The sequence below is a fragment of the Coffea arabica genome, chromosome 2c (assembly GCF_036785885.1).
Source record: "Coffea arabica cultivar ET-39 chromosome 2c, Coffea Arabica ET-39 HiFi, whole genome shotgun sequence".
NCBI classification, from domain to species: Eukaryota; Viridiplantae; Streptophyta; class Magnoliopsida; order Gentianales; family Rubiaceae; genus Coffea; species Coffea arabica.
In genome coordinates, this window is record NC_092312.1 from 48893774 (window position 1) to 48911653 (window position 17880).

A 17880-nucleotide genomic window follows, 5' to 3' on the forward strand; every position below is an offset into this window, starting at 1 on the left:
GTTTGATTGAATTCTCTCTTTGCATTTTTCATTGCATTTTCCTCACTTTTGCATTTTTTTTTCAAAAAAAAACTAAATTTGCCCCAGTGTGGGTTCTTTCTTTTTCTGATGATCTTTTTTCAAAATGAATTTGCCCTAGTGTGGGGTTTGCAGTTCTCAGGGGTTGCCAAACGAAAATTATGATTCTGATAGCTCAAAGGGGAGGATTAGGGATGAAATGTTTTGATTGGAAAGGAAGATGACCTGACTTTTGCCTCGTCTCTTGTGTGATTTCTAAAAGAAATCTGCATAATCAAATAAAGAACTTCTTGCACATGTCTGAGTTGATAGGTTGAGGGAATGTTTGTCCATCCATTTCGGTCAAAATGAGTGCTCCGCCAGGTAATACCTTTTGAACAATGAATGGCCCTTTTTAATTTGGAGCAAATTTGCCTTTGGCCTCATCCTGCACGGGAAAAATTCGTTTAAGTACTTTGTCGCCTTCCTCAAATGTTCGCAAATGGACTTTCTTGTTGTAGGCCCGGGCCATGCGCTTTTGGTAACATTGGCCATGACAAATGGCATTAAGCCGTTTTTCATTAATCAAAGATAGTTGTTCATGACGCTGCTTTATCCAATCAGCTTCTTCCAACTTGGTCTCCATTAGAACCCGCAATGAAGGGATTTCGACCTCGGCAGGTAGCACAGCTTCCATTCCATACATGAGCGAGTAGGGTGTTGCCCCAGTTGATGTTCGGATAGAAGTCCGATATGCCATTAGTGCATAAGGGAGCTTTTCATGCCAGTCACGATGCTTTTCAGTCATCTTGCGAATAATCTTCTTCAAATTCTTGTTTGCAGCTTCTACGGCTCCATTCATCTGTGGTCTATAGATGGCAAAGTTGCGATGTCTGATTTTAAACTGTTCGCATAGCCCATCCACCATATCATTGTTGAGATTCTTGGAATTGTCTGTAATCAATGTTTCTAGTACCCCAAATCGGCATATGATGTGATCCCTTAAAAAATTCACCACCACCTTCTTAGTCACGTGCTTGAATGATTCAGCTTCGACCCATTTGGTGAAATACTCAATTGCCACCAATATAAACCGATGCCATTTGAAGCAGAAGGGTCAATTGTGCCAATCACATGCATACCCCACATTGAGCAGGGCCACGGAGCAATCATGCTATGCAATTCGGTGGGAGGAGCACGTATAACGTCGCCATGCACTTGACATTTAATACATGTCTGGACAAAATCTATGCAGTCGCGTTCCATTGTAAGCCAAAAATACCCGGTTCTCATAATTTTCTTTGCTAACAAATGTCCATTCATGTGAGGTCCGCAGACGCCGCTATGCATCTCTTTCATCATGTATTGAGCTTCATCTTCATCGATGCACCTTAAGAGGTTCAAATCTGATGTCCTTTTGTATAATACCTCTCCATTTAAGAAACATTTCGAGGCCATTTTGCGCAGGAAACCCTTGTCATTTGCAGTAGCTTCTGGAGGGTAAGACCCGATTTTGATGAACTCCTTAATATCATTGTACCAAGGGCTTTTGCCAGATGTTTTGTCCACGACCCAACAATGAGCAGGCTTGTCCTGGAATTGGATCCGGATAGGCTCGATTCCTAATTCATCTGGATATTGTATCATAGAAGATAAGGTGGCCAAGGCATCTGCAAATGCATTTCGGGCTCGTGGGAGATGTCTGAACTCCAAACTTTGAAATTGTCTAGCCAGATTGAGCAAATTACAATGGTATGGCAAGATCTTGGAATCTTTGGTTATCCATTGTTTCAACGTTTGGTGCACAAGTAAATCTGAATCACTGAAGGCGATCAACTCTTTAACTTCCATTTCCAAAGCCATTTTAAGACCAAAAATACAGGCTTCATACTCGGCCATATTGTTTGTACAGGCGAATTGCAACTTAGCAGCTCCGGGGTAATGCTTCCCTTCTGGAGATACAAGAACTGCTCCGATTCCAGCTTGGACAGAATTAGCGGCACCATCAAAAAACAATCTCCATTCAGGGCACCACTCGTTCATATCTTCTACGGCACCGATAAACAAAACCTTTTCATCAGGGAAATAGGTATGGAGCGGTTGATACTCATCGTCCTTTGAATTTTCCGCCAAATGATCTGCTATAGCTTGCTCCTTGACGGCCTTTTGCGAAGTGAAAACAATATCAAACTCTGAAAGAATCATTTGCCATTTGGCCAGGCGCCCAGTTGGCATCGGCTTTTCCAAGAGGTATTTCAAAGGATCGGAGCGGGATTTGAGATAAGTGGTATGACTTAGCAAGTAGTGTCTCAACTTTTGAGCCGCCCAGGCCAATGCACAGCAGCTTTTCTCAATAAATGAATAATGAGCCTTATACTGGGTAAATTTCTTGCTAAGATACTAGATGGCTTGCTCTTTCCTTCCGGAATCATCGTGTTGTCCCAGAACACACCCTACTGCTCCGTCGAGCACAGATAAGTACATGATCAGAGGCCGGCCCGATTTGGGTGGCACTAGGACCGGAGGCTGCAGCAAATAATCTTTAATCTTGTCAAAAGCCTGTTGGCACTCCTCATTCCAATGCAATGGCACATTCTTTTTTAACAACTTGAATAGTGGCTCGAACGTAGCGGTTAATTGGGCAATGAATCTTCCAATGAAATTAATCTTGCCTAAGAAACTTTTCATATCTTTCTGCGTTTTCGGCACTGGTATGTCTCGAATTGCCTTGATCTTTGCCGGATCTACCTCTATGCCCTTTTTGCTGACAATGAATCCCAACAGTTTACCAGCTGGTGCTCCAAAGGCGCATTTCGCAGGATTTAGCTTCAAATTATACTTCCGCAACCTTTCAAACAACTTTCTTAAATCAATTAAATGGTCCTCGGCTTTCTTGGTTTTGATTATAATGTCATCCACGTAAACCTCCATCTCCTGGTGGATCATATCATGAAACAATGTAGTCATAGTCCTTTGATAAGTAGCTCCGGCATTCTTCAAACCAAACGGCATGACTCGATAGCAAAAAGTTCCCCAAGGGGTGATAAAAGCAGTTTTTTCCTTATCTTCTTCGGCCATTAAGATTTGATGATATCCAGCGAAACAATCACAAAAAGACTCAATTTCATGTCCGGCAGTGTTGTCTAGAATGATATGGATATTTGGCAAAGGAGAGTCATCTTTAGGGCTAGCCTTATTGAGGTCCCTATAATCAACACAGACTCGCACTTCTCCATTTTTCTTTGGAACAGGGACTGGATTTGAGAGCCAAACAGGGTAATGGGATACAAGGATGATATTAGTCTTAAGCTGCTTTTCAATTTGTTCTTTTATTTTGAGGCTCATGTCTGGTTTGAATTTACGGGGCCTTTGTTTTACTGGCGGAAAAGCTGGGTTTGTAGGTAATCTGTGTACCACTACATTCGTCGAAATGCCAGTCATATCATCATAAGACCATGCGAACACATCTTGAAACATAGACAAAAATTCAATCATCTCCTCTTTCTGCTTTTTGTTCAAATGAATGCTGATTTGTATCTCCTTAATCTCAGTGTAGACACCAAATTTTCAGTGTTTTCAGTGTTTTTAGTTTTTATTTTAGTTTTTATTTTATTTTTAAGCTTTAGCATAGAATTTCTCGGAAAAAGAAAAAAAATATTCAAAAAATATGCTTTAGTTGTTTTGATTTAAATTCCATGTTTTCTTGAAGAAAAAAAAAGAAAAAAATGAAAATGAAAGAAAAAGGTTGAAAAATGGTAACGTGGTTTTTGTTTGTTTATTTTGATGTGATGTTACTTAATTTGTTGTTTATTATTATTATATTATTACTTAATTTTATTATCAATTTTGTTAAATTACTTTTGCCAAAAAAAAAAAAAAATCACTCGTGCCATGCAAGCTGCGTATTTTCGCAGCTTGCAAGGAAGGACTCGGCAGCCCTTTGGCTGCAATTTAGAAGAGATTGTTGAGAGTTTAGGGTTGAGTGCCCCATATAAATGAAAAAGGAAACGGCAGCCGCAAGGAGGAAGGGATCGGGGGATAAGGAAAAATCAAGAGAGTCTGAGAGAGATGGAAGTGGCGGCTGCAAAAGGAAAAAACAAAAACAAAACGGCAAGGGGGGAACCGAAAAAAGAGGAAGCTAGGGGGGAGAGAAAACAGTGGTTGGAGTCTGATAGGAGGGAGGCGACGAAAAGCTAAGAAAAACAGGGAGCAGGGACGATGGAAAATCTGGAGAGCCAAGCAGGGAGCTTCAGCCTTGAGAAGGAAAACAGAGCAAGAGGGAAGATTGAAGGGGCAGCCGCAACGGAGAGTTTTTGAGTTGACGGCTGTAGTGGAAAAAAGCTAGAAACCTGAGGGAGAGGAAACATGGGTGGTTGTGGATTAAGGAGAGAGAAAACGAGAGGGGCTGAGTGAAGGAAAGCCAGACAGAGAGAAACCAGAAAAGAAAACTAGAGGTGGCGGCTAGGCTTTGAGCATAAAAAACGCAGTTTTGAGAGAGAGCGAGATAGACTGAAAAATCTGGGCGGCAGTTGGCAAAAGAGGTAACGAAAGAGCGAAGCAAGAAGGATTCTCGGCTAGGGGATTGCAGAAAAGGAAGGTGACGAAGCCATCTTCAGCGTTCAATACTCGGGAAGATCATCTGAGTTACCGTCACTCCAGGTATTGTTTTCATCTTTTATAGCTAAAAGCTGTCTCCTTTAGTTATTACTTGTTTTCCGTTGCTGTCTTCTGGTTCTGTTTTGCTTCAACGTTGATTGATGGCTTTTGCTTGGGTTTTGATGGCATTTGTTTGGAGTAAGAAGTCAGCTCTTGTGTGGTTGGGTCTTAGCCGAAAGTAGATCAATGAAAAGTTTCCAACTTTGATTGTTTTTTATCTTTCGGCATGAAACAGATATGGAGTTAGGTTTTTGGTTTAGAATGTTGGAGTTGCTTTCTTTATATCATTGCTGCATTATTCATATTCATTTGCTTCATGGGTTTGCTGGGGATAGGCAATTGCATTTTAGGAGATGTTGATGACAATGACTGAAACCTTCAATGTTCCAAGTTCATCTCTTATTGCTGATTTCATACCCATTTCCCTGCTTGATGTTTGGGGTAAATAATGATATTTGGATTGATGTTAACAACATGGTTTTAAGGCCATTACATGGGTGTTGGTCTTGGTTTGAGTTGTTCCATGTCAATGAGTTTTGATTGGAATGCAAAACTGCAGCAAGCCGGTCCACCATTGCAGAAATGTTCCTCCCATCCTCTCGTTGTTTTCTTTTCTTTCTTTGCACATTTTGCTCCAGAATTTTTGTTTGACAAACACTAGTTGACTGAGTTGATGTTGGCAAATCATGTTAGAAGATTAGGATGGTTTCACTTGTTAGAATCGCAAGTTATGGTTCTGTTTGACACAAGTTCCAGAAACCTGCGCATGAATTCTGCTGCAATGAGCTTAAAGCTCTTGGTCCTGTTGCAGCAGCATGAGCGAATACCTTTTCTTTTCCTTAGATGGCCGAAGCTTTGGTTTTGTTTCAAACGCTTGATTTGGTTTGTAGCTTGACTGAAATGTCCTGTGCATGATTGGGAACTTGGTGTCAAAGGTCATCAGTAATTTCTGGTTTGATAAATCTGTTGGCATGATGAAACAACAAGTTTGGAAACCAAAGGCAGCAGCCTTCATTTTTTAGCTGCAGAAGCTTCTTGTATTTCTTTTGTTGCATGAAACTTGCATAAAAGTATTCCAAGAATCCCATTGTTATTAAGTTGTAGCCATGTTTGATTGGAAATGGATCAAAGGGCTGCATGAATCTTGTTTGCCGAAAGTTGCTTGGAGTTGCGGCAGCTTTTGTTCTTTAAGTGTTGCACGCATGTTTTCCAGAATTTTTGCAGGATATCTTGCTGAGTTTTGTTTGTTTGGATTGAGGTGATTATGTAGTTAGTTGCTTAGTCTAAAGTTGTGATGTTGGGGTTGAAAATATCTAATCAAAGCTGGGATTAGAAATCAGAGGTTGAAAGAAAATGCAGCAAGTCTCATTGCTGAAATCATATGCCGAAAATGCAGAATTTCTCTTGCTGTTTGTATATTCGAATGTTTAGCTTTGTTTTTCTTACTAGAGATTGCGGTTTGATGTTGGATTGGGATGTTGGGCTGTGTTCGGATGAAGATTACATTTTTTGTTTCATTTAAGACAATGAATTGAAAAGCAAGCTACGGCTGGAATAGTGCAAAAGGCTTTAGAAATGGCTGAAACTTTGTTGCAGAATATAAGCTACGTTCTTTGCATGAAGATTGCATGAAATAATTTTCTCAAATTTCATTTTGACCCCTCAAGTTTCCCCTTATGCCACTATGACCCAACCAATTGAATAATCTCCTCAATTTGGTCCTTGGTAGTTTTAATTCTACAACTTCATTGCTTGTTTGTTTCAATTAATTACTATGCTTTGTTTCAATTGCACTTAAGTCATGACTTTGGGGGCTTTATGACCAAGTGAGCTTGTGATTGCCTATTTTCTTTATTTTTTTCCAAATAAATTGGTACCTTGACCATTTCTTTTATTTTGGAGGATAAATAAGCGATTTCACTCCATTTAAGGCATCAACTCAAGGGAGGTATACTTCTTTTATCCTTTTTTTGTCTCTCCTACGTGATCCAACGTGCTAAGTGAGAATTGCATGTCTAATTTGCTTTCCTTACCTTTCTTTAATTCCTTTATTTCATTTGCTATTGCTTTTCATTAAGTTATTCTTTTTATGGGGTATGTGTACACCTCTTGGCTTGTAATAGATAGGGCTTGGCGAGCAATTTGGTCCATTTTCCCCTTCCCCTTTTGTTTTAGTTAGCAAATGTATTAGATTCATTGGCTTGATTGCATGCCTATGTGTTATGTGTTAAGTGTTTTATTAGGCTCTTGCATCTAGTCGAGCATGCTAAGTGTTATGTGCTACGTGTTTATAAGTGATTCGCATGTCTACTCTGTGAGGACTCGCAAAAAAAAAACACTATTATTTTATGCCTAATTTATGGCTTAATGAATTATTTAATTGGATTTCATTTCCAAGAAATATTTTCTAGTCTTATTAGACCTAAATAAGTGGTAAAATATCTTCGTTATATTTTTAAAATGATTCGTTTCAAAAATTAAATTCCTAGAGCGCGTTTCGTAAAAATAGTGAATAGTGCTTGGAGATTTTATCCGCGTAGTAGCACAATAAGCTTGGAATATTGGAGACTTGTACTATGGTCCTAAAATAGGTAATTTTATGAATAAATATTCAAGTGATAGTTAGTAGTGCAATCGTTATAAGAATTTTTCGAAAGTTTCGCGTTATAGCGGTAAAACTGACGGTACGCGTTTTCACACGCGCGACTTCATTTGAGGGACTTTAGACCCTTATTTCGGGACAATTAAGAGTGAATAATATTTACATGAATATATATATGCATTGGAGGTTTAGTGCACTAGTGAACCAAACGCGCGAAAAATCGAGCCGTAATCGCACCAAACGGCCCCTAATGAGAGTTGACTTTTGGGTGATTTTGCACCACACATTGCACCTTCTCTTGGAAGCTAACTTAGATCAAACACACTCTCTCTTCTCTCTCCTCATGGCCGGCCAAAACACTCCCTCTCTCTAACTCCTTGTTCTAAAATTTCTGCACACTAATCTCACCCAAAACCACCCCAAATCACACCAAACTTGGAGACCACTTAGCAAACCTCTTGGAGATTATATCTAGCTAAGGAGGAGGGGAGCTTTCACGGTTTCTTGGAGCTTCAAGAGGGCCGAAAATTCTGACCTTGCAAACCAAAGGAGTAGGTAATGATCAACCCTTGGATTCTTATCTTTTGGAGATTATATGACAAGATTAAGCTCATACATGCACTTAGTTACTTGATTATGGTGTAAAAATGTGATTGTGGGCTCTTGGAATTCCCACACTTGGGTTGTTGTTGCTGATGTGATGTTTGATGGTGATTATATTGTTGGTTTAGTGGTTATAATGATGCATTAGTGGTGGGTAATTAGTAGGAACTTCATTGGGTGTAAGAAGCTAAACTTTCCGATTTTGCCCCTGCCATGTTCGGCCATTTCCAGGCCAATTTTTAATGGTTTAATGGCTTGAATTGGATGTTTGTAGGATGTATTAGATGTGTGAAAAATTTCATTGAAAAATAATGAGGTTTGAATGGGCAAATGAATTTTTTTTAGAAACCAGCAAATCTGGAAAACTGATTCGCGTATGCTCTGACCAGCAGTAGTATTTTGGCTATAACTCTGTCCTCGGATGTCGAAATCATGTGCCGTTGGTGGCGTTTGAAACTAGACATTCCTAGATTTAATTTGGTATATAATGCACGTTCTGATTCTTTGTGAGCAAGCCGAACCAAATGTTTTAAGTTCGCTGTCCTGTTACTCTGTTCATCTGGAATGAAGTGTTCAGGCAGCAACTTGATGCCCGAATTTGAACCAGATGGGTGCCGAATTTGGAAACGATTTCTTCTGTGATATTTTAACTCTATGAATGCATTTTCCAACGGCATAAGCCATGCTCGATTTCGAGCTATTTTGACTGAGTTGTGACTGAAACAAGTGGACTGCTCTGTTTTGGAAAACCCTAATGTTTGGACTGGTTTGGAACCAAATCTTGGAGTGAACTTGTTAGTTGATGTTCTTGATATTAAACACTTACCAAAGGTATCATGGGTATATCTTAGACCCTTATTTCACAAATGAACCATGGTTGGATAACTTTCTTGGTTAAACGGTTGGAAATTTGGAAAATGAAAGTCCAAGGCAGATTGCCTTAGGATTTTTCTTGAACTTTGGTTGGCTAATTAACGACCTTGCCGAAGGTATTTTTCCCCGAAATTTGATAGAGAGATACCTTCCATATAGTATTGAAATACTGCCAATTTTGGTGCCGATTCAAGTTCGTTTCGATACCCAATTGAATTACTAAAGTTAGAGGTTCAAATCTGGAAAAATTCTTATCCAGTCTTGAATTTGCTCAACTTCGGGCTACCGTATCTCGGTGCTCGAAACTCCGATTTTTGATCCGCTTGTTTTGTCCTACACTTCACTTGCAACACTAATTGAGCTGAAAATCTCAGAGGCCGGTTTGCAACGTACGAATCATGCCGAATTTTCAAAGTTGGCCAAAATCCAACTTCATTCTGCCTTGTGAACCAACCCAGCATCTTCAAGCTCAATTTTGACCACTTTTCAGTTTGATTCATGGAAAAGTTTCTTCTAGGAACTTATAGTACTCTCTAAGAGGTTTCCAACGGTATAAAGTTTTCCAATTCTCGACTTATGCCGAGCGAGTTATGATTTTTTCAAAGATTTATCGTAAAACTGAAAAATTTTCCAACTTCAAAGAAATAGAGTTTTTCATGAACTCTTTATTCTTTTGATATTCTTAAACGTTTTGCTTACGATTTTCAAGATAAAAACTCAAATAATATTGTACCTAATAAAAGGCAAGTTGAACCTCGATTTACGTGTAATTGAGGTTCCTTTTTGCAAAATAATTCTTAGATTGTACTAGTGTACAATCTTTCTTGATAAGTGGGTTAATTGTGTGATTATCCACTATTAAATTGCCAGGCGCACAAGGAGACCTTCAAGAGGATCTCACCGTGGACACTTGAACTTCCGGAAAATAATTCTTATTGAATTGCTCGGTGAGTGTCAAGTGTGTGAATTTTGATACTTGCTTATTTGTGGTATTTGTTGAAAGTTTTAAAAATAAGGGCGGGTGCGTACTTTATCGCACTCGTTCTAATTTCAAATGAACGAATGAAATGTATTGAATGAACGAATGAAATGCAATGTTATGTCATGAATGCTTGTGTCGTTGGAGTGAACCTCCTCGACTTTCAAATGAATGGGGGACGCCCAAACTCATAGGCCGTCCTTAGACTCGAGCCAGCAATGGGCTTGGTCGGGGATTTGGACGAGCCATGAGATACACATAACCTCGACCTAATAAGAGGTCTTGCTTGGCATACTCGTAGAGTATCGCCCAATAATAGACTTGTGGGCCCTTGGGGTGTACGGTGGACGGAGGAAAGTAAGTGGTGATCTACGGAAATGGAAATACCGACCCGGTTGACAGGAGGGTCAATGCGGGGAGGTATACGAATGACAACGGCAGATCGAGTGGAACTTAGCTCCTGAGAGCTACTATATCCTTGAATTGTTTCTGATTACTTTTCCTGTTTGATTGATTGATTATTGAAAAGACATGACTTTATTTATTAAATCTGGGATTGTTATTTGACTAAGTGATTGCATGTGTGTTCTTGGCCTCACGAGCGTTTAGCTCACCCTCTAGTTTTGTTTTCCTTAACAGGACCGACTCTTGGAGACATATGGAGAAACCATCCGTTGAAATTTTATTAAGACTCCTGTTATATATTTTGACTAGTCCCTGGTTTAGGTTGTACTTTTGGAAATTGTAAACTTGAAAAGTTTGGGCCCTGATGTGTACTTTGAATTTAAGTCGTTTCATGATTACCCGATGTACTGGGTATACATTAACTGACTTATTAAGCTTGAACGCTTCCGCATTATTGTATTCATGTTGTTCTCATCGAAGTGATTAGTTCGGTTTGAAATTGAATGGTTTTGCTTGAGTCCTGGCGTGAGCTGGGCAGGCGTCCGCGGATACCCTTTGGTTCGCCTTAGGGAGATGTGGGGCGTCACAGTTGGTATCAGAGCACTAGGTTAGAGGTCTGTATGGGAGACATATTAGATACTCTACCTTTAAGACTCGATATGGGATGACTTAATCCTACCCTAAGTGATACTTGAGGCGAGCTAGCAACTAAGTTAGTCCTACCTCAAGTGACGAATGGGATGAACCAACGACTAAGATAGGCATGCATTGCAGGATATTGGAACTGAGTGGTGATTTAAGTTTCTAACCTGAAAAATATTATTATTGTTATCATTTTGCAGGGATGGCTGATGGAAACGGAGCCCCGACAGCTAACGGGAATGGCCATGCGAATGGTCATTATGAGCCTCTTAGGACTATATTCTACCGACCTCTAGCGGGAGGAGATCGAGTACGCTACTCACCGTATGATAGATACCCTCGATGTTCGTGTAGGTTGACTTTCGCCTACCCGGACAATGTGGTGCTTGCTTTGGACGACGAGCGTCGTCAGTTGGTGGATGCCAACCGCGATCTACAGGCTGAGGTAGACGCACTTAGGCAGATGGTTAGCGCTCAGGGTGAGCGGATTGCTGAGCTTGAGGAGGTGCTAGAGGGTGAGGTAGCCACATCTGCAGTGGTTAATGAGGAGCTTCGGGATACTAGAGCTCGACTCATTAGGTTAGCACGGGATGTCCGTACTCGGGCTTTCGAGATGCTGGTTGATGCTACTAGTCTGGTTGAGGACGCTACTGCAGTGATTCCTGATGATGAGGAGGAGGATCCCGAGGAGGATCCCGAGGAGGAAGTTCCTCCTGATAGCCCTGCTATGGGCTAGGATCTTGGTCGTTGACCTCTTTTGACTTTTGATTGGTACAGTTAGAACTAGTTAGGGTGACGCGAGTGCCGAGGCCATTGTATTTTGCATGCTTGTGTGGCCTACTTTTGGGCACTTGTTCTTACTTTAGTCTTCTGCGACTAAAAGTATACTTTTGAGCACCTGTGTGCTATATTTTGTGGATTGTCCCTAACTTGCTAATTGTACGAATTTGACATGCTTATAAATGTAAATTATTGTTAATTTCCATGCTTTCTTGGTTAGTTCTAAATTCGATATAATTCTTGCTTTCTGCTTAAATTTATTTATTTCTTGCACTAGGCACGTCTAGACTAATGGAAGGATTAAGAAGTGGTCGAGGCCGTGGGCGAGCGTCTAGACAGGCCCAACCTCAGGGGGATGACCAGGGATCGGCAACTGGACCGACCCAGAGACAGGAAAACGTTGAGGGTAACCAAGTGGCTACTGCCATCAATAGGATGCCTGATATCCTAGAACGTCTAGCGGAGAGACAGGGTCCTGGACCATTTAACCAACCTGGGGGCCAGGATAGGGGAGAGGATAGAGCCCTGGAAAGATTCCTAAAGTTTAACCCGCCTAAGTTTATGGGTGAACCTGACCCCGAAGTAGCGGAGAATTGGTTAGAAAGGATGACCAACATATTCGCCGCTCTAGACTATACTGAGGATAGGCGAGTGAACTTTGCTGCTTTTCAATTTGAGGGAGTAGCCGTGCTTGGTGGGATTTGATAAAAGGAAAATGGGAAAGAGCTCGAACCCCTTGGACTTGGGAGAATTTCACCAGGGAGTTTAATGAAAAGTTTCTTCCGCCCTTGATCCAAGAGAAAAGGGAGGACGAATTTATTAAGTTGAAACAAGGAACCCTTACTGTAGCAGAGTATGAAGGGAAGTTCACTAAACTTTCCAAATATGCTCCTGAGCTAGTAGCCAATGAACGGAGGAGGATTAGAAGGTTCATACAGGGACTTAATGTGGAACTTCAGGAGGGCCTGGCTGCAGCCCAAATCTCTACTTTTACTGAGGCTCTAGAGAAAGCGCAAAGGGTTGAGAATGCAAGATCTCAAGTGAGGGATTTCCACAATAGAAAAAGGAATTTCCCTAGTCGCACTACTGGGCAGACCAGTAAGTTGTACACCCTTCTAAAAAGGGAAGAGGAGAAGGAGGAACGAGAACTGATGGAGCTTCTAGGGGAGGTCGTAGCGGGACGACTCAAGCTAGGGGAGCACCATCTGTCGGATCGACTGTGACCCCTCAAGTTACTTGTGGGTATTGTGGTAAACCCAACCACTCTGAGGATGACTGCTGGAGAAAGCTGGGAAAATGCTTACTGTGTGGGAGCACTGAGCATCAGATTGCAAATTGTCCGAAATCGTCAAAGACAGGGGGAAACCTGCAGAGACCTGAAAAATCAACCTCTAAGCAGACCAGTGCCGGAGGGAGTCGACCGAAAGTACCGGCTAGGGTCTACGCATTGGACTATCCACAAGCTCCAGATGCGACCGAAGTGGTCGAAGGTACAATTCCAATTTTTCACCGCCTAGCTAGGGTTTTAATTGATCCGGGTGCAACGCACTCTTTTGTAAACCCTGATTTCATGAGTGGAATAGACTTGAAGCCAATTAAGTTACCATATGACTTGGAGGTTAAAACACCCACTGGGGACAAAAGTCTAATTGCTAATATGGTGTATAAGAATAGTGAAATTTGCGTGAGGGAAAGAAAGTTACTGGCCGATTTGATAGGCTTAGCGATTAAAGGATATGACGTGATCCTAGGGATGGATTGGTTAGCCCGTTATAATGCCCAACTGAATTGTAGGACGAAAATTGTAGAATTGTGTATTCCAGGTGAGGCAACCTTGAAATTGGATGTGAGGGGTAAGTTAGCCTCGTCTGCCCTTATTTCGGGAATTCGGGCTAGAAAGTTGTTAAGTAAAGGAGCTCAAGAGTATTTGGCTTTTCTTATTAATACCCCTAGCGATAAGGTGAATCTGGAGGATACACCGGTAGTAAAAGAATTTTCTGATGTTTTTCCTAAAGAATTGGAGTCTCTACCCCCGGAACGGGAAATAGCTTTTAAAATTGATTTAGCTCCGGGAACAACACCTATATCAAGGACACCATACAGGATGGCTCCAGCTGAGTTGAAGGAGTTGAAATTACAATTACAGGATTTGTTAGAACGGGGTTTTATACGAGAGAGTGATTCTCCGTGGGGAGCCCCAGTTTTGTTTGTAAAGAAGAAAGATGGGAGTTTGAGGTTATGTATAGATTATCGAGGCTTAAATGATGTTACGGTTAAGAATAAATACCCACTACCCCACATCGATGAACTGTTTGACCAATTGCAAGGGGCGGTAGTGTTTTCAAAGTTGGATCTAAGGCAAGGTTACTATCAATTGAGGATTTTGGAGAAAGACATACCTAAGACTGCTTTTAACTCGAGGTATGGGCACTTCGAGTTTGCAGTAATGCCTTTTGGGTTAACCAATGCACCTGCCGCTTTCATGGATTTAATGCATAGGGTTTTTAAGCCTTACTTGGATCAATTTGTGGTGATTTTCATTGATGACATTTTGGTGTATTCTAAGAATGTGAAAGATCATGAGAAACATTTGAGAATTGTTTTACAAATCTTGAGGGAACATCAGTTATATGCTAAGTTTAGCAAGTGTGAATTCTGACTAAAGGAAGTGACTTTCCTAGGGCATATAATTTCTAAGGATGGGATCAAAGTGGATCCAGCTAAAGTGGAAGCTGTTTCGAAATGGAAACGACCGGAAAACCCAACGGAAGTTCGGAGTTTTATAGGATTGGCAGGGTATTACCGGAGATTCATCCAGGATTTTTCAAAAATTGCTGGACCTATGACTGAGCTGACCAAGAAAAATGGAAAATTTATTTGGAGTTCTAAGTGTGAAGGAAGTTTTCAGGAGTTGAAAAGACGGTTGACTAGAGCGCCTGTTCTAGCTCTACCAAATGGACATGATAGTTTTGTGGTTTACACAGACGCATCTAAGGAAGGTTTGGGATGTGTTTTGATGCAAAATGATAAAGTGATAGCTTATGCCTCTAGAAAATTGAAACCGCATGAAGGAAACTATCCGACCCATGATTTGGAGTTAGCGGTTGTGGTCTTTGCTTTGAAGAAATGGAGACACTACTTATACGGAGTGACATTTGAGGTTTTTACAGATCACAAAATCCTTAAGTACTTATTTTCTCAGAAGGAGCTAAATTTAAGGCAACGTAGATGGATGGAATTTCTGGAAGATTATGACTGCATTATTAAGTACCATCCTGGGAAGGCCAATGTAGTGGCCGATGCGTTGAGCCGTCAGGTACAAATGGCTGGATTGATGGTTAAGGAATTTCGATTGTTGGAGGAAGTTAGCTATTGGAATCCCCGATTAGAACCAAGGAAAGTGATTTTGGGGAATATTGTGATAACCTCCACTTTATTGGGACGTATTAAGGAATCTCAGGAAAAGGACCCTGAAATGCAAAAGTTGGTGGAGAAAGTCAAGATGAGAGACCAGACCGATTTCACTTTGGGATCAGATGGAATATTGAGATTTCGAAATCGGGTGGTTATGCCAAAGGATGAAGGGCTTAGAAAAGAAATTTTGGAAGAGGCACACCGATCAAAGTTTACAGTACATCCAGGAGGGAATAAAATGTACCAAGACTTGAAGAGTCTATATTGGTGGAGAAATATGAAGAAGGAAATTGCTCAATTCGTTCAGACATGCTTGGTTTGTCAACAGGTCAAAGCCGAACATCAGAAACCATCTGGGCTTTTGCAACCTCTAGAAATACCTGAGTGGAAATGGGAAAATATTACCATGGATTTTGTATCAGGCTTACCAAGGACACAGAGAGGCCATGATGCCATTTGGGTGATAGTAGATAGATTGACTAAATCGGCTCATTTTCTGCCGATTAATATGAAATATCCATTGGAGAAGTTGGCCAGATTGTACTTGGATGAGATCATCAGACTACATGGTATACCTGTGAATATTGTGTCGGATAGGGATCCAAGATTTGTTTCGAGGTTTTGGCAAAAGATGCAAGAAGTGTTGGGGACTAAGTTGAACTTTAGTACCACCTATCATCCCCAGACTGATGGACAATCTGAAAAAACAATTCAAACTCTTGAGGACATGTTGAGGACTTGTGTACTGGACTTTGGAGAGAATTGGAGTAAGTTCTTGACTTTAGTGGAATTTGCCTACAACAATAGTTTCCACTCTTCTATTCAAATGGCCCCGTATGAGGTACTTTATGGTCGGAAGTGTAGATCCCCAATTTGTTGGGATGAAGTAGGTGAAAGGAAAATCTTAGACACGACCACTGTATCTTGGATTGAGGAGGCTAATGAAAAGGTGAAATTGGTACGGCAAAGAATTCAAACCGCTCAGAGTAGACAAAAGAGTTATGCCGACAATCGGAGGAAGGATTTGGAGTTCACTGTTGGAGATATGGTATTTCTCAAGATTACGCCTTTAAAAGCAAGTTTGATGTCCGGAAAAGGGAAGAAACTACAACCAAGGTTTGTAGGGCCTTATAAGATTATTCAGCGAGTTGGGAATGTAGCCTATAAGCTGGAATTACCACCGAGCTTATCTCGTATTCATAATGTGTTTCATGTGTCCATGCTTAAGAAGTATCATCCAGACCCCTCTCATGTTTTACAACCGGAGAATATTGAGATCGATGAAACCCTAACCTATGAGGAGAGACCGGTAAAACTTCTGGATCGAAAGGTGAAGGAATTGAGGAACAAGCAGATACCACTAGTGAAAGTTTTATGGAAGAACCATGGAGTAGAGGAAGCAACATGGGAAGTTGAAGAGACAATCAGAGAGAAGTATCCAGACTTGTTCACCGACCAAGGTAAATTTCGAGGACGAAATTTTCTTAAGGGGGAGAGGATGTGAGGACTCGCAAAAAAAAAAAAACTATTATTTTATGCCTAATTTATGGCTTAATGAATTATTTAATTGGATTTCATTTCCAAGAAATATTTTCTAGTCTTATTAGACCTAAATAAGTGGTAAAATATCTTCGTTATATTTTTAAAATGATTCGTTTCAAAAATTAAATTCCTAGAGCGCGTTTCGTAAAAATAGTGAATAGTGCTTGGAGATTTTATCCGCGTAGTAGCACAATAAGCTTGGAATATTGGAGACTTGTACTATGGTCCTAAAATAGGTAATTTTATGAATAAATATTCAAGTGATAGTTAGTAGTGCAATCGTTATAAGAATTTTTCGAAAGTTTCGCGTTATAGCGGTAAAACTGACGGTACGCGTTTTCACACGCGCGACTTCATTTGAGGGACTTTAGACCCTTATTTCGGGACAATTAAGAGTGAATAATATTTACATGAATATATATATGCATTGGAGGTTTAGTGCACTAGTGAACCAAACGCGCGAAAAATCGAGCCGTAATCGCACCAAACGGCCCCTAATGAGAGTTGACTTTTGGGTGATTTTGCACCACACATTGCACCTTCTCTTGGAAGCTAACTTAGATCAAACACACTCTCTCTTCTCTCTCCTCATGGCCGGCCAAAACACTCCCTCTCTCTAACTCCTTGTTCTAAAATTTCTGCACACTAATCTCACCCAAAACCACCCCAAATCACACCAAACTTGGAGACCACTTAGCAAACCTCTTGGAGATTATATCTAGCTAAGGAGGAGGGGAGCTTTCACGGTTTCTTGGAGCTTCAAGAGGGCCGAAAATTCTGACCTTGCAAACCAAAGGAGTAGGTAATGATCAACCCTTGGATTCTTATCTTTTGGAGATTATATGACAAGATTAAGCTCATACATGCACTTAGTTACTTGATTATGGTGTAAAAATGTGATTGTGGGCTCTTGGAATTCCCACACTTGGGTTGTTGTTGCTGATGTGATGTTTGATGGTGATTATATTGTTGGTTTAGTGGTTATAATGATGCATTAGTGGTGGGTAATTAGTAGGAACTTCATTGGGTGTAAGAAGCTAAACTTTCCGATTTTGCCCCTGCCATGTTCGGCCATTTCCAGGCCAATTTTTAATGGTTTAATGGCTTGAATTGGATGTTTGTAGGATGTATTAGATGTGTGAAAAATTTCATTGAAAAATAATGAGGTTTGAATGGGCAAATGAATTTTTTTTAGAAACCAGCAAATCTGGAAAACTGATTCGCGTATGCTCTGACCAGCAGTAGTATTTTGGCTATAACTCTGTCCTCGGATGTCGAAATCATGTGCCGTTGGTGGCGTTTGAAACTAGACATTCCTAGATTTAATTTGGTATATAATGCACGTTCTGATTCTTTGTGAGCAAGCCGAACCAAATGTTTTAAGTTC

At 40.6% G+C, this 17880-nt stretch overlaps 1 protein-coding gene across 1 annotated transcript; it reads right to left on the minus strand.

Annotated features, from left to right (window-relative positions):
* Window positions 1-412: 412 nt before the first annotated feature.
* On the minus strand, window positions 413-2232 carry LOC113715921 (uncharacterized). The gene is made up of 2 exons (XM_027240225.2): window positions 1092-2232; window positions 413-951 (listed from the first exon to the last, which is right to left on the minus strand). The coding sequence occupies exons 1-2, from the start codon at window positions 2230-2232 to the stop codon at window positions 413-415; spliced, it is 1680 nt and encodes a 559-aa protein (XP_027096026.2).
* Window positions 2233-17880: the final 15648 nt, after the last annotated feature.

What these genes read in the sequence shown, in the direction of transcription:
- LOC113715921 (XM_027240225.2), bottom strand. Translation starts at nt 2,232, where the DNA reads ATGCCAACTGGGCGCCTGGCCAAATGGCAAATGATTCTTTCAGAGTTT. An exon ending in TTCTGCTTCAAATGGCATCG is followed by an intron (nt 952 to 1,091) that starts GTTTATATTGGT and finishes CATTGATTACAG; the next exon opens with ACAATTCCAAGAATCTCAAC.